General features: G+C 42.6%; 2 protein-coding genes across 8 annotated transcripts in view; both read left to right on the top strand.

Moving 5' to 3' along the window:
- Positions 1–19: 19 nt before the first annotated feature.
- Positions 20–13,717, top strand: NFS1 (NFS1 cysteine desulfurase). The gene is made up of 13 exons (XM_090286330.1): positions 20–192; positions 796–899; positions 1,604–1,720; positions 2,289–2,372; positions 4,838–4,990; positions 7,864–7,957; positions 8,762–8,896; positions 10,515–10,672; positions 11,090–11,195; positions 11,276–11,357; positions 12,013–12,096; positions 12,502–12,591; positions 12,985–13,717. Exons 1-13 carry the CDS (start codon positions 96–98, stop codon positions 13,046–13,048), a joined length of 1,368 nt encoding a protein of 455 aa, XP_090142456.1. The 5' UTR covers positions 20–95; the 3' UTR covers positions 13,049–13,717.
- A 3,101-nt stretch (positions 13,718–16,818) lies between these two features.
- Positions 16,819–21,755, top strand: part of CPNE1 (copine 1) — a 33,328-nt gene continuing 28,391 nt past the window's right edge. For 3 of the 7 annotated variants that reach the window (XM_090286321.1, XM_090286322.1, XM_090286324.1), the window contains exon 1: positions 16,820–16,983. The gene's annotated coding sequence lies outside the window, so the exon portion shown is untranslated. Of the gene's footprint in view, positions 16,984–17,084; positions 17,325–21,755 lie in introns of those variants that run through there. The other 4 variants (XM_090286328.1, XM_090286329.1, XM_090286325.1 and 1 more) reach the window with 3 other exon arrangements.

Below are 21,755 nucleotides of genomic sequence, written 5' to 3'. Positions count from 1 at the left end.
TGGAGGAATTGCTTCCGGGGCGCTGAATAGTACTTCCGGGAATCCGTAGCTAAGGACTGCAACCGCTTGGGGCCAGGGGCTGTGCCTTCGGGAAGATGCTGCTGAGAACAGCTTGGAGGCGGGTGGCTGCGGCGGTCCCCGCCACTCCTGGGCAGAGGCCCGAGGCACCCACTCGGGGTCTGCGCCTGCGCGGTACGCTCCGGTCGCGCTCGCTGCCACCTTCCCAGAAGGAGCGGACCTTTCTCCGCGCCGCGACGCACCTGAATATCCTGAAGCCTCCCTCTTCTGCCCGCTACCCAGACGCTCCGACCCTTCCCCTTGGCTGCATCCCTCCACTTTCTCAGGCTGGCCTTCTTAGTGACTTCGCCGCGACCCATCTCAGATCCTGTCCCGCAGACCCCGAAAGCCTTTGAGGCATGGCCCGCAGACTTCTGGCCAACTCTTAAGAGGTGCCAGTCGTGTAGCCAGTGACCTTTAAGGGAGATCTTACCTATTATGTCTTCTACCTTCCTTCTAAATGGCTTTGCCCTTTCAGAGCTCTCCTCACTCCCAACGGTGCAATTTGAATATTGTCCCAACATCCCCCTCTAAGAACCCTGTCTCTGTCCCCTACCTTCTTTAACAGTTTGCTCAAATCCTCTGATGTTTTCTTTCCTTTTTCATTAAGATTGAACCCCAGCATTCCTTAAACTTACCACCAACCGGGTTTTGCCTTCTGCTGTCTTGAATACCCTGTGTCTATATTTGCATCCTTTCTCACTTGGCCCCTCCGTTCCATATTTTTGTCGGTTTTAGACCATGCTCCCCAGTCTGCTGTTCCCTCAGATACAGCCACTGCTCCGGAGGTGGAGTCAGTGCTGCGACCTCTGTATATGGATGTGCAAGCTACAACTCCTCTGGTAAGGATGGAGGGACAGCTTTTCCCAAAGCCGTTTATAGGAATTATATTGGAGAAGTGAAAATGTACAGAAATGGATGGATCCTTGTAGAACTAAGAGCCATTGATGAGTATGTACTGGGAAAAGGAGTGAGCCAGGAGTTAGGAGGCTTAAGTTATAGTACACTAGAAATGACTCAGCTACTTCCAAGCTATTGATCTTCAAATCACTTCAGTGCAGGCACTATAGTAGTAGTTAAAAGCACAGGCTTTGGGATTAGCAGGACTGCAACTTAGTAAGTATATGAATTTGGGCAAGTAGTAAGTGGATTAAAAGACATAAAACAACCTTAGCAGCTCAGCACACGATAAGCACTTGAATATTAATGCAAGGTTTCACCAACATAGGGACTCTGTCATGTTCTGGCCCCTTGTAGATATCATTTCCTGGTAGGGATGGGACCACCTGCAGAAATGACTATCAGTTCAAGACAATGTTTGTAGATTACCCAGGAAGATGGTTGAATAGCCTGATTTAAGATGGATTGGGAGAGGGAGTGTATTAGATTGATATTTGGTTAGTACCTGAGGGGCTGGAAGGATGCTTGTATCCTAATTTAGGCAGTGTCTGAAGCTTTGGGAGTGTGTTGGGGGAGGTCTGAGGAAATGGAGTGGGCCTGAGTTAACTTTGGGCTCCAGAAGACTGATCTATTCTGTTGTGCTCAGGACCCTCGGGTGCTTGATGCCATGCTCCCTTACCTAGTCAACTACTATGGGAACCCACACTCCCGGACACATGCTTATGGCTGGGAGAGTGAGGCAGCCATGGAACGTGCTCGCCAGGTTAGTACAGATGAGTCAAGGAGGTACTGATGGCAAGATTCAGTGGCCTGTGGGAGGCATTTCCTTCTCAGTAAGTGTGGGTGGAGGTAGAAATGATTTGGGGCTCTTTCAGAGAGCAGGCCTTGGGGTCCCTCTTAAGGCATTTGATTAGTTCCCACATTTTCTAGCTAAATGACCTTTGGCAAGTTATCTAATTTCTCTAAGCCTCAGTTTCCTTACATTGCAAATGAGATTTTAGTAGTTCCTACTTCCTAGGGATATTGGGTAAATTAAATGAGATCATGCTAGCCATGATATATATATATATTCAATAGTGATTTCTTAAGAACACCATTATTATTATTATTAGTAGTAGTAGTATTTTGCATTAGGCTGGGAAAGAGCCTGGGATCTCGGATGTAACTAAATTTATCCTTGTCTGACCCTAGTAGGTGCAGTGCTGCTTCTTGGGAAGTTGATAGAATGCCATGTAGCTTTTCTTGATTCAGAGCTCGGTCCTAGCTTTATGTTATAACCAACTACTTTTCTGGGGAACTGATGTTACTTATCTCTGTTTCTTGGCTTGCAGCAAGTAGCATCTCTCATTGGAGCAGATCCTCGTGAGATCATTTTCACGAGTGGTGCTACTGAATCCAATAACATAGCAATTAAGGTAAGAGAAGGGAACCAGAGGGCATATCGGGGCTACCTTGACTTGGGAGATCGTGTCCTATCATCTGGGCTTGTGCATGTATTTCCCAGGCACCCACTCCCACCCTATTGTAAAGAGAAGACACAAACACAAACTCTTTCTGATTTTTTTGCTTCCTTCGATCCTTTGCTCCTGTTGAACTGAGTTTAGTAAGGTAGTTGGATAGGAAAGGAGGTGGTTTTTAGACCATTAACCACTTGCTTTTTTGGGAGACCAGCTACTTCAGAGATGGATAATGGCGACTCAACCCTTCTCTCCATCCTTTTGATTTAGTCACAGTGAAGTCCAGAATGCACTTGTGATTGGGCGTGTTTCTCAGCTTCACCCTTATATATATGATTTCAGAGCTGCTCTCCTCTTGCCTTTCCTTTTCTTTCTGATCAGATCTGTTTGCAACAAGTTCCTCCTGTTTCTTTCTTTATATATTTTTAAACAGATTTATTTATTTTTTAAAGATTTTATTTATTTTTAGAGAGAAGAGAAGGAAGGGAGAAAAACATGATGTGAGAGAGACACACTGAGGACCTGGCCCACAACCCAGGCTCTGACTGGGAATCAAACCGGTGACCTTTTGGTTTGTAGGCTGAGTCACACCAGCCAGGGCCATATTTCTTTATTTTTAGAGAGGGGGAAGGGAGGGAGAAAGAGAAGGAAGCACTGACCTGTGAACCAAAGGGTCACTGGTTTGATTCCCAGTCAGAGCACATGCCTGGGTTGCGGGCCAGGTCCCCAGTTGGGGGTGCGCAAGAGCCAACCACACACTGATGTTTCTCTCCCTCTCTTTCTCCCTCCATTCCCCTCCCTCTAAAAAGAAATAAAATATTAAAAATAAAAAATTAAAATATTTTCACAAATGTAGCATGTCATATTTATTCTTCTGTAGCTGTTAATAACATATCCTATATTCTTCCATTTCCACCTCCATTATTTTTAATATAACTACATTCTTGTTTATGGAATTGTGTTATTACAAGTTAGTATTTATTTTACCATTCATTCTCTTGTTGGATGTGTTTAACCTTTCCATTTTTCTTGAGGATTGTGTTACTAAAGCGTATTTTGTCTCTATAGCTTCATCTATCTTTTGAAATATTTTTCTAAGGTGAACTCCCAAAAGAGGAATCACAGTTAAAGAATGTGAATACTGCTTTTAAGACATCTTTCCACATAATTCTCTGAAGAGTTATAGCATAAATATTGCCATAAGCAGTAAACGTATGAGTTTCACCTCTACACTGCCAGCTTTGGGTATCAGTATCACCATATTTGCATGTTTTGCTATTTAAATAGAAATAAAAGAGAGAGGCTTTTGCTTGGGGTGTAAGGATAGGCATGTTCTCTATTTTTCCATTTATGAATATATTTGGTCTTTGTTCTCTGTTCTTGGTACAGAGCTTCAAAAACCTTTGGAGTGTCCTGAATGATAAGATTGTCATTTCTTAGTCAAAATCAGCCCCTTTGGACCATATCTGAGTTTATGGTAATGAGGTGATTCATGATGGGTCCTTAGTTTGTTTGTTTTTTTTTCAATTGATTTTAGAGAAAGAAAGTGGGGCACACAGAGGGAGAGATGTTGATTTGCTGTTCCACTTATTTACACATTCATTGGTTGATTGTTGTATGTGCCTGCCAGGGGATCGACCTCACAACCTTGGCGTTTTAGGGACAATGCTCTAAACAACTGAGCTACCCAGCCAGGGCAATGGGCCCTTAAGTTTCAAGGGACAGGCTGGCCACTCCAGAAGGATCATGGATGTGATTAGAGGATTGGAACTTCCAGCTCTTCTCTCCTCTGTGGAGGAGCGTGGGTGGGGCTGGAAACTGAGTTCAGTCCTGTGGCCAAAGATTTAACCATTCACGCCCACATAATGAAACCCCCGTAAAAACTCTGGACAGCCTCCAGGTTGGTAAACTCATGGGTGTGCTGAGAAGGTGGCATGTCTAGATTTCACAAGGAGAGAGCATAGTAGCTCTGTGCCCCTCCCCACTCCAGACCTCACCCTACACATCTCTTCCATTTGGCTGTTCCTGAGTTAAAGTGTTTCATAATAAAACCCTAATCATAAGCACAGCACTTTCGTGAGTTCTGTGAGTCATTCGAGTGAATTATTGATCTTTTAGAGGGCTGTGGGAAGCCCTGAATTTGTAGCCAGCTGGGCAGGAGTATGGGTGGTGCTTGTGACACCCAGGACCTGTGGCTTGCATTTGAAGTGGGAGCAGTCTTCTGGGACTGAGCTCCTTAACCTGTGGGATTTGCATTAACTCTGGGTGTTAGCATCAGCATAAATAGATTTGTAGGGCACCCAGTCAGTGTCAGGGAATCGATGTTGGAGTATACCACCCTTGCCCACTTTCCCTTTACAAATTGAAGTCATTGCTGTCTCTCTGAGTGTATTCTCCTTCCTTCCACCACCACCAATTTACAGGGGGTGGCCAGGTTTTACAGGTCACGGAAAAAGCACTTGATCACCACCCAGACAGAACACAAATGTGTCTTGGACTCTTGCCGTTCACTGGAAGCTGAGGGCTTTCGGGTCACCTACATCCCAGTGAAGAAGAGTGGAATCATTGACCTGAAGGTAGGAGTGGCTCCTGGCAGGAGGGGGAAAACCAGAGCAGCATGGCTTCAGCCTATAAATCTCTCTCTTCAGCCTCAGCACAAGCTTGAAGGAAGGACTGGCACTAATGATGAGGGTGGGACTTAGAGGAATAGACCTGGCAGAGAAAATGAGAGTATATTTGTTGGAGAGGTCAGTGACATGGGCTGTGAAAGAATTCACAAAGAGAAGAATGTGTAGAGAGTAAAGTTTTTATTCACTCTCCAAGAGAGGAGAGGGGCATGGTGCGGAGAGATACACCAGCACTGAAGCGTGGGGGCTTTGAGCTCTCATTGGATTATTAAAGTGGGGGTTTGCTGTTGTGTGGCTTCTGGGCTGTTTGTGGACTTTGTAATGCAGGAGGTTTTGGTTGGTTTTGCATATACTGCAGTTTGTTCCAGTGTTATCTTTTGCCTGGGGCTCTAGGGGGAGGGGCATTAGTCATGTTCTGTTCTTGCTTTCCAGTAATTTCCAGTCCTGGGGACCTAAGCTCAGAAAAGTAAAATGGCAGTCATGTTTAACAAGGTCATAGGCCTGCTCAGCAAATGGCACCATAATAGCAAGTGGCGCTGACTTTATCCTTTCAATATTCCCCTGGCATCTCTTCTAACATCTTCCTTTTCTTCAAGGATGTATTTCTCAACTTTGTTGGTGCTTCCTGGTTTGTGTGGGAGCCACTGGACACGTGTGCAGGACGCCAGGGGCTCATACCGTGGCAAAGCTCTGGCCTCCTCCTCCCTTACACCAAAGTCTCTCTTCACTAAAGAGGAGGGGTAGTTTTTTAGAAGAATGTTTCTCTTTTTGCCCCATATCCTTATATGTCCATTTTGGCTAGTGAGTCCAAGCATCTCGTCCATCAGATTTTGGATACTAACATCCTTAGATAAATCCTAAGATGCAGTTTGTAGGCAGAGCCCTGTTGTACTTTGCAATTAAGATGGGAACATAAGAAAGATTACAAGAAAAGTGGAAGAAAACAAGGTGGGGAGATCTCTATGATTGGTTTACAGGATAGTTAACAAGACTGTGTGCTCCTTTGAGGGTAATTAAACCTCTGAAGGGTTCGGAAAAGAGGATTACTCTGCCTTTTCAAAGGTGTGTTAACCAAGATGACCCAGAACAATGGACAGGGCTTGCTTAAGGCAAAGATAAACCTTTTACAAAAGAAGTTCGAGGCCTGGGGCACGAGTACCCATTACACCAGTTCAGTTAGGATTTTTTTTTTTTAAATAGTTACCCAGTAATACATTTTGTTTTGTCAGGTTGTTACAAGCAAAGCAGGGTTTGTTCACGTTGCGCCTTGGTATATGACCACCCAACAATTAGTGTTGAGAAAAACAGGTCTTTGTTTACAATATTCCAGCCTTGGGGGGGCTGGGAGCACTTTAGCTCGGAGCTCTGTTCTCCCCCAAGACTGAGCACTTCCCTTGCTCCCCAAAAGGCTTTAAACCAAAACCAAGCCCAATAGTTCCCCATCCCTTATCTGTCAACTCTCGCCTTCAGGATCTGGGGTACAATGTCATCAGCCTCTGTATAACGGTCCAGGAAAGCATGTGCTGTGTTACAATGGATCATGGTGAAGTCCAGGAAAGGCACAAGTCCTAAGAGAGTGTCCTCTCCCTATGTCCCAAGTTCCAAGAGTCCAGACAGAGTCCAAGTCTGCAAGGCAGAGTCCTTGGTGGCTTCGGAGTCAGCTGGAGCAGGCACGATCAAAGCAGCAGCCTGCCTACTTTCTTATTAGCCCAGGCTGCATGGCCAAATCCTGACTACAAACTGCGTGGTTGCTTCTTCCTTCTCACCACAGACCAGCTTCACTACAAATTGCATAGCTTGTACTTCACTACAGGCAGCACGGCTGAATCCCCTTCCAGCTCACGGCTCCTTCCTCGTAGCTACTCTTCCTCTTCTCTTTTATACTTACTCTGCTTGCATGTCCCATGTCCAACCAGCTGTCCTACCAAGCTGCCAAACTGCTACATCATGGCTGTCTTACACACCAGACCTCCTGGCCGAGTCCTATCTACATCCTTTCAGACTGCTTGGCTTCTCTCCTTTTATCCTCATGGCTCTCCCTAATTTTAAATGCTGACCTTGAGCACCGTACCTTATTGTTATGAAAAGTATCTTAAGTCTGTCATCTGTCCTTTATTCCTGGGCTACAGCATAGCTGTTACCTAGTTACCACGTTGTCATAGACATGCAAAGGAAGGACCTTAAAAGCTGTATTATCTCCTTCTCCCATCCCCAAAACCGTGAGTTGTGGGGACTTTGGGAACCCCTCACTGCTCTGTTACAAGGCCTCTGACTTAAAACAATTTTTTAAATTGATTTTTTAGAGAGAGAAGATGAAAGAGAGAGAAACATCCGTTTGTTGTTCCATTGTCTTCGCATTCACTGGTTGCCTTCTGTATGTGCCCTGACTAAAGATCGAGAGATCGAACTCAAAACCTGGGCATATCGTGATGATGCTCTAAGCAACTGAGCTACCTGGCCAGGGTCCAGTTAGGAATGTTTGATCACATCACCATGTGAAGTTACTTTTGGTCACTGGTTTATCACAGCACCCCTTTTGTTCACAATTTTATAAAGAACTAAAACTGCCAAAGTGTTTTTCAGTGTGACTGTACTATTTTACATTCCCACGAATAGTGTATGAATGATCAAGTTTTCTTGCATCCTTGCCAGCATTTTTGTATTGTCACTATTCTTTTTTTTTTTTTTCACTATTCTTATTTAGACCATTCTGATAAGTGTGTAGCAAAAGGCTCCTTTTCAAGACTAAGCTTGCCTACATTCTGAGTTAGGGAGGACTACTTGGTAGTACTATATAGTCTTCTTACTCCTGATATTCTTAGGACCTAGAAGCTGCCATCCAGCCCGATACCAGCCTGGTCTCAGTCATGACTGTGAACAATGAGATTGGAGTGAAGCAGCCCATTGCAGAAATAGGTGAGTACCATAGATACTCACCTGATGCTTGCCCACCACTCAGACTCATCTGAGGAGCAGGAGTGGACTGGGAGCTGAAACACTTTATAGAGTGCAGTAGGAAAATCTGGGAAAAGAGATACAGTAGTCCCTCTCTATATCGCGGTTCACTTATTGTGGCCTCACTGTATCACAGGATTTTAAAAAATATTATATTTAATGATTTATCATGGATTTTTCCCTATACCGCAGGATTTTGCGGTACTGTATGCATATGTTGTTAAAGTTATGTAGGTTTAAGAGTGTAGAATATGTTTAAGAACATAAGTAGTGTTTATAAAAGTGTGGAAAAGGTTAATAAGGGACTGGGAACGGTTTATAAGTGTGTGGGAAGGGTTTATAAAGCCTTAAAATATAAATAAATACTAAAATAAATGTAAAGTTCCTACTTTGTGCATTTTCACTTGTCGCGGGGGGGTCTAGAACATAATACCCGCGATAAGTGAGAGAATACTGTATCTCTTTATTATGCTCACTTAGAGCTAGAGACTTGTTCTATAATCTTAGTCACATTAGCAAATCTATCTGTTAATCTCTGCCTCTTTTAAATCAAAAAGAATATGAAAGTTAACCTGATATATTGAAAGACCAGTATTGAAGAGAGAGAGAGGGGGAGGGAAGGAGGGAGAGAGAATGATTTATATGGTTAGAGGCTAATGCCTGATACAGTTTTGTCCTTAAACTCATGGTATATTGTGGGACTACTACCAGGTGACTTCTCAACATTGTGCTGTGGTTCTTCCTTCCCCTCTGTTGTTTTCTCAGGACGGATTTGCAGTTCCAGAAAAGTGTATTTCCATACTGATGCAGCCCAGGCTGTTGGAAAAATCCCACTTGATGTCAACGACATGAAAATTGATCTCATGAGCATCAGTGGTCACAAAATCTATGGTCCCAAAGGTACAGCCCCACCTAGAGTTCCTCTGCTCTACACCTCCCAGTAAACCCTTTGACAGGTGTTCCTTGCACTTATTTGGGACTACCATTGCTCAGAAGTTGTAAATCCAGAGTGCCTTACAAAATGCAAGTGTCATGTATTTATTTTTATATATTTTTTCAAATTATAAGAGAAAGTTTCCTTAGAAAATGACAGAAGTAGTAGAAGTGAGTCAGCTGGGCAATGTAGGTTTGGGAAACAAGTTACAGAGGCAAAAAGAAGGGTTCTTGGACGAGGCTTAGGAGAGGAAAAGGCAAAGGTAATGTGCTTTGGAGAAGAAGAGAAGGATGAGAAAGGTGTGGAAGTGTGTTGCCAAGAGGCAGGTTACTCTGCAAGAGTTATTTAGCAATAGCCAAGAACACTTGCCTATTTGTAGATACTCGTAGTTACAGTCTAGCAGACCATTTTTCTCTGCTCTCTTTAGAGAATCCTTAGAAAGCATGTAGGCGTCAATCTGTTGAGGAACAAGGGTGAAGTCCAGCTACCTTGTCTGCCCCCTATGCAGAGCAATATTTGAGTCTTTCATTCCCCTGTGTCTTGCTTTAGCCTGGAGGAAGATTGCGTGGGTTGTGCATCTCTTAGTGACCTGTGCTTCTGTTAGTCTCTCAGTAATACTTGTCTATTCCATGTGGTCTCGGCCTCGGAATGTTTTCTAGCTAGAATTCTGCCTCTTCACCCCAACTTTGTGAAGGTACTGTTGTCCTCTATTTTATGGAGGTAGCCATAAAAAACAATTAGCTCTTCCGCTGTCTCTGGGGTGAGGTCCTGTGGTGGTTGATAATGCCAGTACACTTTCTGTGTCTGCAGGGTGTGTCATCTGAGTGTACACCCTGGGAGAAGGTGTGATAGCTCCTGGAAATATATAAGATGACATCTAAAGGTTCCCAGAGGTCACAGAGTATTTCTGTGAGCTATTATTTTAATAAGCCCAGCTTCCATTATATCTTTAAAGTTTTGCCTTTATTGACTTTAACTGAAGATATATATATATATATGTGTGTGTCTGTGGAGATTGAACCCGCAACCTAGGTGTTGTGCGCTGACTGGGAATCAAACCCACAACCTTTTGGTGTACGGGATGACATTCCAACCAACTGAGCCACCTATCTAGAGCAGGAGCTACTTTATTTTTATTTTTTTATTTTTTAAAATTTATTAATTTGAGAGAGAGAGAGAGAGAGAGAGAGGAGGGCAGGAGAGAGAAACATTGATTTGTTCTTCCACTTATTTATGCATTCATGGGTTGTTTCTTGTACATGCCCTGACCAGGGATCGAACTCGCAACCTTTTTGGTGTACAGGATGACACTCCAATCAACTGAGCCACCCTGCCAGGGCAAGGAGTTACTTTAAACTTAAAATGAGTCTTTATTCCTGGTAGTTACCTTCCTGATGTAATTTGATAAGTATTATGTATGCTTTTATTGCTGTTTCCCCCCCCCACACACACACCTTTTTTTATTTTGAAAACTTTCAAGCTTACATTAAAGTTGAAAGACTATTTTGACCCCTTTGGAAAGTGATATTTTACTTCACCTGGACTTTTCTTTTTCTCTTTTTTGTAACAAACTTTGTTTCCTAGGGGTTGGAGCCATCTACATTCGCCGCCGGCCCCGTGTGCGTGTAGAGGCCCTGCAGAGTGGAGGGGGGCAGGAGCGGGGCATGCGGTCTGGGACAGTGCCCACACCCTTGGTGGTGGGGCTGGGGGCTGCATGTGAAGTGGCACAGCAGGAGATGGAGGTATGGCGAGAGCAGTCCCTTCTCACAGCTTCTTCCCCTGTGCTGGGTCTCCTGATAGAGGCTTCTCAGCACGACCGAGTCCAATCTCTAACCCAAGAGGAGGTTTAAGAAAACCATCCTTGTCCCAGTGCTGCTGGCATCTGGTTCTAGAGAGGTGTTATGGACTCTAAGACCCAGGCCCTTTCAGTTATCAGCTCATTTAGTTTTGGGTTATTAGATGTGTCCAGTTGTTTAGCACCTTTGCATATCAGGTGCTGTGCTTGGTGCTGAAGACACAGTGTTCTCCTTGAGTGACACAGGACAATAGGTGCGTCTGACGCAGAGTCAGTTCTGGGCACAGGAGAAGGGCTACTCATCCTCTGTGCTTCTGTGCTGTTAATGGTCACTATGTTTAGTTCTCCCTTGCTTTTTCCTCAGTATGACCACAGGCGAATTTCAAAGTTAGCAGAGCGGCTGACAGAGAAGATAATGAAGAGCCTTCCAGATGTGGTGATGAATGGGGACCCTGAGCACCATTACCCAGGTATGAACATGCCCTTTCTATTCCCATTCTAGAAGAGGCTGAGACTCTGGGTCTCCTCTCATGATGGGTCTTTCTTCCAGGCTGTATCAACCTCTCCTTTGCCTATGTGGAAGGGGAGAGTCTGCTAATGGCACTCAAGGATGTTGCCTTATCTTCGGGGAGGTAAGTTGGACCAGATAGACAGGGACTGTGGCGGGACTGATTAGCCAGGCTTCTAAGTGTTATAACAGATTATTAAGCTTCCCAGTGTAGAGATGATATGCACAGGAGCTCTTGGTTAAGAGTAAAGGTCATTTTGTAAGCGTCCGTTTCTTTAGCTAGCTGGGTACGGCTGAAGTTTGCCACTCTAGGAGGGCTTCCTGGGGTAGAATTTTGTGCCTTTTGTTGACCCAGGAGTAGCATGTATCTGTTCTAGTATTATATTAGCAGTGCTGTGGCAAGCCTTCTAGAATTAAAGTGTGCTTTAAAGACCACCAAGGGTTTAGCTGTGATTTAGCTGGTACAATATGGTGTATTCAGTCATAGGGGAGTGAGCACATGTTCTGTAGCCTCTTGTTGTCAGCCGGGCCCATGTGGTGTCATGCTTTGGCAATGTCCTTGCTCAAGGAGTTTATCCTTCATATGGGCCAGAGGAGCTAGATTCATATCCCAGAAAGTGCAGGTAGCATCAAGCCCTTTAGCTCTGACAAATGAGAATGTCTCTTTTTGTCTCCATGATACGATTTCAGGGACCTAGTTGGGGGAGCAAGATGGTGGGGGCGTTGGGGCTAAAAGCAGATGTTCATGATGAACTGAGCAAGGCTCTGTTTCTCCTCAGTGCCTGCACCTCTGCATCCCTGGAGCCCTCCTATGTCCTTCGAGCAATTGGCGCTGATGAGGACTTAGCTCACTCTTCTATCAGGTCAGTCAGTCAAGCTGCATCCTCTTTTGTGTATTTCATCTCCTATTATAGTGTTCCTCAATCTAGTTTTCCATATCCTTTCTTAATTCTTCATGAAGGTTTCTAGAGCAGTGATTTTTCAGACATCATTGAATATCACCTGGGAAGTTTGTGTAAGATGAAGATTTCTGAGTCCCATGCTCAGAGATTGATTCACTAGGTCTGTAGGAGTAGGAAACGTCTCAGGTGATTCTGAGGTGGCTGGTCCACACACCACAGAAACTCTGAGAAACTCTGACCTTGAGAGGAAGAACCATGTTCTCTCCGTATTCTTTGTGGAGTAGATCCTCACTGAGCATTTGCTGAATGAATTTACCTTGGTGCCAGGGCTCTGATGCAGAGTCCTTCTCCTTTGCCTTTTTTCAGGTTTGGCATTGGCCGTTTCACTACAGAGGAGGAAGTGGACTACACAGTGGAAAAGTGCATTCACCATGTGAAGCGTCTTCGAGAAATGAGGTGTGCACTGTTGTACTAGAGAGCCTTTGAAAGAAATTGCAGTGCTGGCTCCTCTCTGGTCTTCATGCCCTTGTGTTCACACACAGCTGGACACCAAAGTTACTTGGATTTTAGGATTTAGGGGTTCCACAAGCCAGAAGGTGGATCTCCTCGGCTACTTGTTTTCAGACTATGGGAAAATTTTTAAAAACTAAAGTACATAAATTTAGGTGTTTTCCATTATTGTTACTGATAGTATTAATAATTGTCATTGCATCAATATCAGTACAAAATTAGTAACTTGTAGATTAAGTATAGGAAAACTCCTTTAGGATAGGATTCTTGGCCTAGGAGCCAATGTTGGCTGCTTCCTCTCTAAGCCATCACTTATCCAATACCTCTTCTCTTTGGCAGTCCTCTCTGGGAGATGGTGCAGGATGGCATTGACCTTAAGAGCATCAAGTGGACCCAACACTAGAAGAGTAGGCCTCTGACTCTGTGCTGGCCTGGCTGCTCCTGCCTCATCAACCCATGCACAACCCAGCACCTTGTTACACCCAGTGGGTGTTTCATGTTCTAATCAGAATTGATAAAACCCAGTTGACTTCAGCATCAACTCACCTCCAAGACAGAAACACAAGAATACTATCTTTACAGGATCTCAGCTTCTTTGGTGGGGAACACTTCCCACTTCTCTCCAGGAGTCCTCCTCTGTTCTTACGGTGAGTGGATGTCTCACCCTGAAACAGTAGGGATATTTGTTATGATATTGCTGCTGGACATTTCTGTATCCTCAATGGGGAGAACCAGAACTGAAAGAAGGCTCTTTGTTCAAGGACTCCAATGCTGAACATGGACATTTGAGTTATTACTTAACAGCTACCAGCAAGACTGATTCCTTCAGGAATAAGCATAATCAACTAGGATTTCATCTTTCTTTGTGGCTCCGAAGGGCACCTTTTCATATTGACTATAGACTGAACAGAACTTAGCAAGCTTGTCTTCTTTCTGTCCTCGTATTCTTTTCTTTTGACCTGGTGGAGTGAGAAATATCTATATGATTCTACCTCTTATGCTAATAATTTGTTTCTTTTTAAAAGTTTGTTAATTTGCAGGTTGGAGAAATAAAATTACCTTCCTCTGTTTACTCTGTGACTTTATGAGAGGCCCAGGGAAAATTTCAAGGTGTGCTTCAGAATTGTGGAGCACACTACTACTACACTTGATTTCCATAAATGACTCCATAAATGATTTCCATAAAAGAGATGCTTGCATATCTCTTTTTTCAGCAATTATCTGAGTGCCCATCAGGAGCCTAGCCTGATATTGTTCTGGACACTGGTTAACAGGACCAAAAAGGACCTCACCCTCATTCTTATGGAGAGACAGAAAATAGGGAGTAAACAAATAAGGTTATTATAGCTGTGGAAGAATGAGAGTGGTAAAAGGAAATAATGGGGAGAAACTACTATGCTGGATATACTATGAAAGCTTTTTTGAAGAGGTGTTAGTTCAGCAAAAATGTGATTTCCAGTCATGGATAGAGCTAGGAATGAGTGAGAGATGAGAAAGAGCAGCAAAAGCAAAGGGCCTGAGGAATGAAAAAGCATGGCATATTTGAGAAACCAGTAGAAGGCCAGTGTAGCTATCGTAGAGTTTTTCCATTTATGGGTCTGAAACCATAGGTGGATAGTTACCAGCACACATACAAATGGGAGTAAAATAAATTAGACTACATCATACACATTTTAAATATTTTACAATTATATATTTGCATGTATGTACAAAGTTGGAAATGTATTTCTTATGTGGGTGATGGTCAAAGAAGTTTGAAAGTCACTAAGCTAAAGTATAGTGAATGCAGATAGACAGGAGATGGTAGAGATGAAATTATAGAAGTTTTTAAAATAAAATTTTAAATTTTGAATAATTTTATGTATTTTTTAAAAATTTATTCATGAGACAGAGAGAAACATTGATTCGATGTTCCACTTATTTATGCAGTTATTGCTTCTTGTATGTGACCTGATCTGGGATTGAACCTGCAACCTTGGTATATTGGATGACACTCTAAATCAACTGAGCTACCTGGCCAGGCCTGTATTTTGAATAATTTTAGATTTAACAAAAGGTTGCAAAGATAGTGCAGAGTTATATATCCATCACCCAACTTCCTCTAATTTAACATCTTTGGTACATTTGTCAAGATCAAGAGATTAAGAGATTAACATCTGCACATTAATATTAACTAAACCTCAGATTTTATTCATATTTCAACAGTTTTCCCACTTATGTCCTTTCTCTGTTCTGGGATCCAGTCCTAGATACTACATTGCCTTTAGTAGTTTTTTTTTGTTTGTTTGTTTTTAATGCACTATATTATACCTACAAAGAGTATATTTAATAAAATATGGATTTATTTTCAAAATGTGGTCCCTGCCCTGGCAGGTTGCTCAGTTGGTTGGAGCATCCTCCCATAAAACAAAAGTTTGTGGGTTTGGTTCCGGATCAGGGCATGAACCTAGACTGTTGGTTCCGCCCCTGGTCAGGGTGTATACGAGAGGCAACCAATCAATGTTACTTTCTCACATCATGCTTTTCTCTTTCTCTCCCTTCCTCTGTCTCTAAAATCAATAAAAACATATCCTGGGGTCTACTGCCATAGCAGGCAGAGGGCACCCAATTTTGTCTGATCTCAGAAAAACATCCTTGTATTAAAAAAAAAAAATGTGTGGCCTGTTTTTTTCATTTGCTGGTTTTGGCACCTGGGCTAGTACTAAGGAAGCCTGCCACACAAATCTCCTCAGACGCATGTTGCAGTTGTGGAGTTGTGGAATTTGGTGCCTGATATTTTTTTAAATGAATTTATTTATTTATTTATTTTTAGAGAGAGAGTAAGTGAGGGAGAAGGAGAGGAATGATGTAAGAGAGAAACATCAATAAGTTGCTTCTTGCATGTGCCCCAACCAGGATGACCAGGCATGTGCCTTGACCATGAATTCAACTGGGACCTTTTGCTTTGCTGGACAATGCCCAACCAACTGAACCACACTGGTCAGGGCCCTTGATTTTTTATTTTTAAAAATTTTCCAAAAGATTTTATTTACTTTTAGAGATGGGAAGGGAGGAAGAAAGGGAAAGAAACACCAGTGTGCTATCAGTTGCCTCTCACTTGCCCCCACCTGGGCACCTGGCCTGAATCCCAGGCATCTACGGTGACTATGAGAATCAAACCAGTGTGACCTTTTGGTTCACAGGCTTGGCGCTCAGTCCACTGAGCCACACCAGCCAGGGCAGGGCCCCTGATTTTTAAAAAATTAATTAATATATTTATTTTAGAGAAGAGAGAAACATCCTTTTGCTGTTCCACTCATTTGTGCATTTGTTGGTTGATTCTTGTATGTGCCCTCACTTGGGCCTAGATCCTGATTTTGTTTAGTTGATTCCGCACTTTCTGACTTGGAAGATTAGTTCAATTATGGCGACATTCATGAAGATATAGGGTATACATACACAGGGCCAGTGGAGTCTGGGAGGCCTGGACCGAAACAGCATCAGAATAATTTTTTCTCTAATGAAATAATATTGAAGTGCATTTGTAGATGGGTTAATGTAGACTGGTGAATAAGGCTCCCCTGATTGAAAAAAGTTTTTAAAGGATTTTTAAATTTATTTTTAGAAAGGGGAAGGGAGGGAGAAAAAGAAACATGATGTGAGAAACATGGATTGGCTGCCCCTCGTTCGTGCTCCTACCTGAGGGAACTGCAACCCAGGCGTGTGCCTCGACTAGGAATCGCCAGCGACCCTTGTCTCTGCAGGACGACGCCCAATCACCTGAGCCACACAGATCGGAGCCCTGATTGAAATTTTTTAATGGAAAAAAGAATCAGGTTTTTGTTCTTCTGTCAAGGAATCAATAGAACTAGACACCACTTTATGGTTCTTTTAATTCTTAAAACAACCATAGGAAGTATGTACAATATTTTTCCCTCCTTTCGCAAAGGCTTAAAGAAGTGAAGCAATTTGCATAGACTCCCGCAGTGAGGGGCCGATCCAGATACTGTACCCATCCCACCACTAACGTCACTCTTAAGGCTGGGCTAGTGCGCAAAAGTCGCACTCACGGACTCAAAGCTCTACTGGCCATAAACACCGGCAAGTTCCGGGAGATTGCTCAAAAACCTCAGTGCGCTTGCGCTGTCTCGTCCGTGACGTCACCCGACTGTCCCGCCCCTTCTGGAACGCGGACTTGCGGAGCGGGCTGGCGGCCATTTTGTGAAGCGGCAAAGGTGGTGGTGGTGGCTGCTGTGGGCTCCGGAAAGCCGTTCGCGCAGGGCCTGTCGGCCGCGGGGCGGAGGCACTCGCGCGGGGGGTAACTCTGGGCTGGGTTCGGGTGCCGCGCAGCTCTCCCCGGTAAGACTCCCGCAGCCCCGGAACGGGCGGGGCTGTGCGGGGCTCGAGCCGCCCCTTGGTGGCCCGGGGCGGGGCCTTCGGAGGCCTCCGAGCCCGTGGCGGCGAGCGCCCGACACAAAAGGGTCGGGCACGGCTGCGGGGGGCTTGGGGCGCCACTTTCGCCTCTTGAGGCTTAAGCGTATGCAAGAAGGACGCGAAAGAGGATGAGCCTGCATACCGGAGTGGGGACGAGGCTATAGCCGAGGACGCCCCCGTGGTCTGAGGGGGAGGAGGCCAGAGCTGGGTGGCCCAGCGGCCTGCGAACTAACGGGGACTGCGGTGAAATCACACCTGTATTCCGAGTGAGCAAGATTTTCTGTGACCCTAAAGGAGGCAGAGATTATAAATACATCTCTCTGCTTCCAAGTGAGGAGATCGTAGTGAGGACACTCCCTCCACCCGAAGTGGAAAGGAAGCCCCCGTGGCTTAACAGGAAAGAGTATAATTAGGACACACCTGTGGGGAGGAAGCTGTAGTCAGAACATTCCTGTAAGTCTAGAGAGGAAGTCTGCTGGCCGAATTCGTGGCCTGAAGGTGGAGGGGGTTGTAGTTTGAAATGATTACAAGGCCCAACGCTGAGGCAGGGCTTACCCTCGAGGGTATCCCTTGGGGGACAGCCTCCAGCGCGGCAGAAGGGGGAGGTCCAATGGGAGGTGGACTGTGGGTGCTTTTCATGGAGAGTGAATTGAGTTTCTCTAGCGAAGGCTGAGTGTGCTAGTTTGCAGCCACGTGAAATGGGTGGGAGGAGCTTTTAGGATCTACAGGTTACTGACGGGACGGGCACTGGTGCAGAGGCTTTATAGCTGCTAGACTACGTGTATGAGCGCACTTGTGTGCTTTATAGTGAAAAATCTGAGTGTTTTGGGTGAGGGTTATTCTGGGTTATTCAGCGCTAAACCGTAGTCTGGCATTTGTGTACTGAGAGTTGCAGGCTCTGTAGGAGAGATTTCTGGACCCTAAAATCCTCCTTTGGCTGCTGGATTCCCACAGATGACCTGATGTAAATTGGGGTAGTTGGCAGGAACCGTTCTGTATTATTCAAAGTTAGGGTGATGCCTTTTAGTATAACGGAAAAATGTGATTGCTACCGAAGGTTTGTTGGCGAACCTCGTCACGGGAGTACTCAGAGCACTTGTTTGACTGGTTTAAAATGGTGTCGTTTTTGAATTGCCTTAGACCTTGTTATCTAGTTTATATTGTTAACACATTGTAGAGCATTTACAATTGAAAAATCCTACGAGTCTGGACACATAGGTTGTCTTTTTCTGTTTTTTAATTATAGAGACTGGTTGTACTTGTTTTTGAAATTTGGTAGCTTTGATAGAATGGAGGATTTCTGGACTTTGTGGAAAGTAATTGTGTTCAGGTATTTTCCAAGAATATTTAAAAAGTTTGGAAGAACTGTTATACAGGTGGTTAAAATAATTTCACGATAATTAACTTTTGAAGACAATGAAATGTTTAGTGTGATTATACAAAAGTTGAGGATGTGCTTAATATTGCTGCAAATTTTTTTAACGAAACGGAATGCATTTTTATATCACCTTATATGCTCGATCAAATATTTTGTTTATGAATTGCAATGCATAATTTCCATTTTTGTTACATTCATATCTGTTAGGTGAAAACTGTGAAATTTTAGAAACCATTGTAGTTATTTGGAATATACTGTTATGTGCTAATACCATTATACTTCAGGCTTCTTTCACTTTCTTTGACATGCCAAATGTTTTGATTGTTGCGTATTGAGAGTTTGGGGGCTTTTGGTACAATTTTTAGATGTGAAACTTGAATTTGTGGACCAGTATCCTCTAGGTGCTGAAATCAGTGACAATTTCGTACTGTTTTTTATTCCATCATTCAGTTTAGATGAATATTTTTTGCTGCTGTTAAAAGAAAAAAATTCTAAGTGTCAGTATTGGTTGCACAAAAGATGCTTTTAGATATCCCTCCCCAAAATGCAGGGACTGTTGTACAATTCTGTATTTCCTGTCTGGCCCACAAGTACTTAATAAATGTTGATGGAATAAATGAATATTGTTAAATGTTTTAGGTAAGCAGAAAAATAACTTACCTAATTTATATTTTTATCTGATTTTACTACTGCCACCCACATACCTTTTGATTTTCAGAGTTCATTAAATTTAAAGCCAGGTTTTAAGTCTTAAGACTAATGATAGTGAGAGTGAATGTGGTCTGCTGGATTAGAAGTAATATTGTTCCTTTGAAGTTTAAATCAAGTAAGATAATGAACATTTTTGTTGGCATTTGGGGGGATTGAAAAATAATTTAACAGTGTTTTTGGCAGGAGGAATAAATATGTTATTTAGAAATGTCTTGATTTGCTGCCTTTGAGTTCTGACTGGAGAGTTGAGTAATGTGCTATCAAAGGGTATATCTTCCTGAGTGTCAGAATTGTTTCTTTAAGAATGACCCCAGATTCTGAAATGTGATCCATTTGGGGATGGGAACAAAATGAAGTGGCTAAATAAAGCCTTTTTTTATTTTTTTTCTTCTCTTTGTAATGTCTACCATAATTTGATTATGCTGTTTATAGTGTTATGTCCATTATGATTGGTTCTTGGTTGCTCATCTCTGAGGTGATCCTGGTTTTTGTTTTAAATCTGAAGAACTTAACTCTGCTGTACCCTGGTTCTTGTTGATTAAAGACTGATGACTAAACAAAGTTAAAATTCATCTCTGGATGTTTATTACCAGATGAAGAGTGGAAATGGTTAAGTTCTGGTTTGTGCCTTGACTTCCTGATAAAAGATAATTGTCAGATATTTTATTCTGAAATTCCAAGTGATTGGAATGGCCAGTAAATAGAAAAATCTGTCCTGTCAATTTTTGTAGCAGTTATTTGTAATTTGCACATGCATGCATGTGGTATTTGTAAAGCTGAAGCAAGACCACTTTGTTAGGACTAATTCCTAACATAAAGTGGAAGAATTTACTAAAGCAAGCTGCTTAGATCTTCTGAAATGTGTATCAGTGGACTTAATGGCAGATCAGGCCCAGTTTCTCCTTCCCTACCGTTAAGCTTTGGGCATAGGTAAAACATGTATTTACATAGAAATGTTTCAGATTTAGCCTCCTAAAATTCACCAAAGTTTAAGGTGATTGATAGGAATGGATTTTTCATTTTGGTATCCTGCATTTATTTGCTAGCTGACATTTAGGACATGGGAGTGAGTAGGTTTCCTGGAAAACAGTGATAGCTTTATTAAATTATTGTGTTCTTCACAAAGTGAGGTATTAAAAGTAGTTCAGTTCTCAGTTTATATACCTTGCCTATTTGAAGATGGAGCCGTAACAGCAAGATTAGTGAAGTTCTGGCTTCTAGCCTGAACTCTCTGTGTACTTTTTTTGGTGTAGGGTGAGAGGGACCTTCCCCTATGGTGAAATAGAAGTTCACAAATTTGTGTCTAGATTTTATTTATTTGTTTGTTTATTTTATTTTATCTTTTAGATTGATTTTGTACTTTAAGTTAAACACACATAAACCTTGAACTAGGCATTCTACAACTTTTCCTTGTGGAATGAGATGTTTCCTCCTTGTTACAGTTATTTCTAGCAATCCTGTAGAAATTTCTGGGAATAGACAGACCTAGTAAGTTCCTTTCCAGATGAACATAAGGTGCTTTCTTGGGTCTGGAAGGGAAGAAGATAGGAACTTGTTTCTCTTACCTGTAGGGCACATGCCTTGGCCTCACACCAGATCTTTTGAATTGTAATCTCCAGTTAGGGGATCCTCTGTTTATCACAAGTACTTATCTAGAAAATTACCCTGGTTCTTTATTAGCTCTTAGCCTTTACTTAAAGCAGGCTTTTTTTTTTTTTTTTTTTTTTTTTCCTGTTTCACACTTCCCTTTATGACCCATTTAAATGAAGAGTTTAAAAACTCTTTAGACTTCACTAGGATCGATTTGTGCAGCCTAAAAAGATTAATGCAATGCTCTGGGCTTTTGAAAGCATTGTTATGAGATATTTGCATAGCTCTTTGTGGCAAAACAATATCACTGTTCTTGAGTAATTTGAGTAGTTGTCTAGCAAATGTTTAACTTGTCATTTAGAAAAGTTTGGAGTAACACTAAAATTTGTTTTAATCTTTTACGTTTTGTGATGATACTAAGCTCACTGATGGTAGGTATCTTGATCTTGAAGATAGTAGTTAAAAATGAGCATCATTTTGATAGTATTCTGTTGATAATCTTAATACCTAACAGTAACAATTTCCTTCTACTTTGTTTCTCTGAATTAAAAAATGACCTTTGAGTATAGTTGTCTAATCATTTGGTCATTTATATTGCTTGTGAATTGCTTAATTTCACCAGTTTGGGAAAATTCCAGTAAAAGATAATCTGTTTCTACTTTGGGTAGTACTGTTCATATACTAGGTGTTTTTAGGGAGTTGTAAAAAATAAAGTTTCTTGGGATTGTTATGGTGTTAAGAGAAGAAGCACTTTTCCTTAATGTTTTGAACCCCAGTGGTTTTAACTAGGAATTAATTCTTATAGCCAGACCTGTCTCTTCGTTTATGGTTTTGGGTGTTTGACGCTATTTTGGTGCAAAGGAAAATATATTGAAAGAGTAATTGCAATAATTTCTATGAGTACTCTTGAACTGATGACTTAATTTGTTCAGGAACTGGTATTGTACAAACTTGTTATTGTGCTTTTTCATAAAAAATTGTTGGGAACCTGAGAAAATAGGTCATAGCTTGACTTGTA

The sequence above is a fragment of the Furipterus horrens genome, unplaced genomic scaffold, assembly GCF_987537825.1.
Source record: "Furipterus horrens unplaced genomic scaffold, mFurHor1.1.pri manual_scaffold_8, whole genome shotgun sequence".
NCBI lineage: Eukaryota > Metazoa > Chordata > Mammalia > Chiroptera > Furipteridae > Furipterus > Furipterus horrens.
This window is presented reverse-complemented; position numbering and strand designations above follow the sequence as displayed.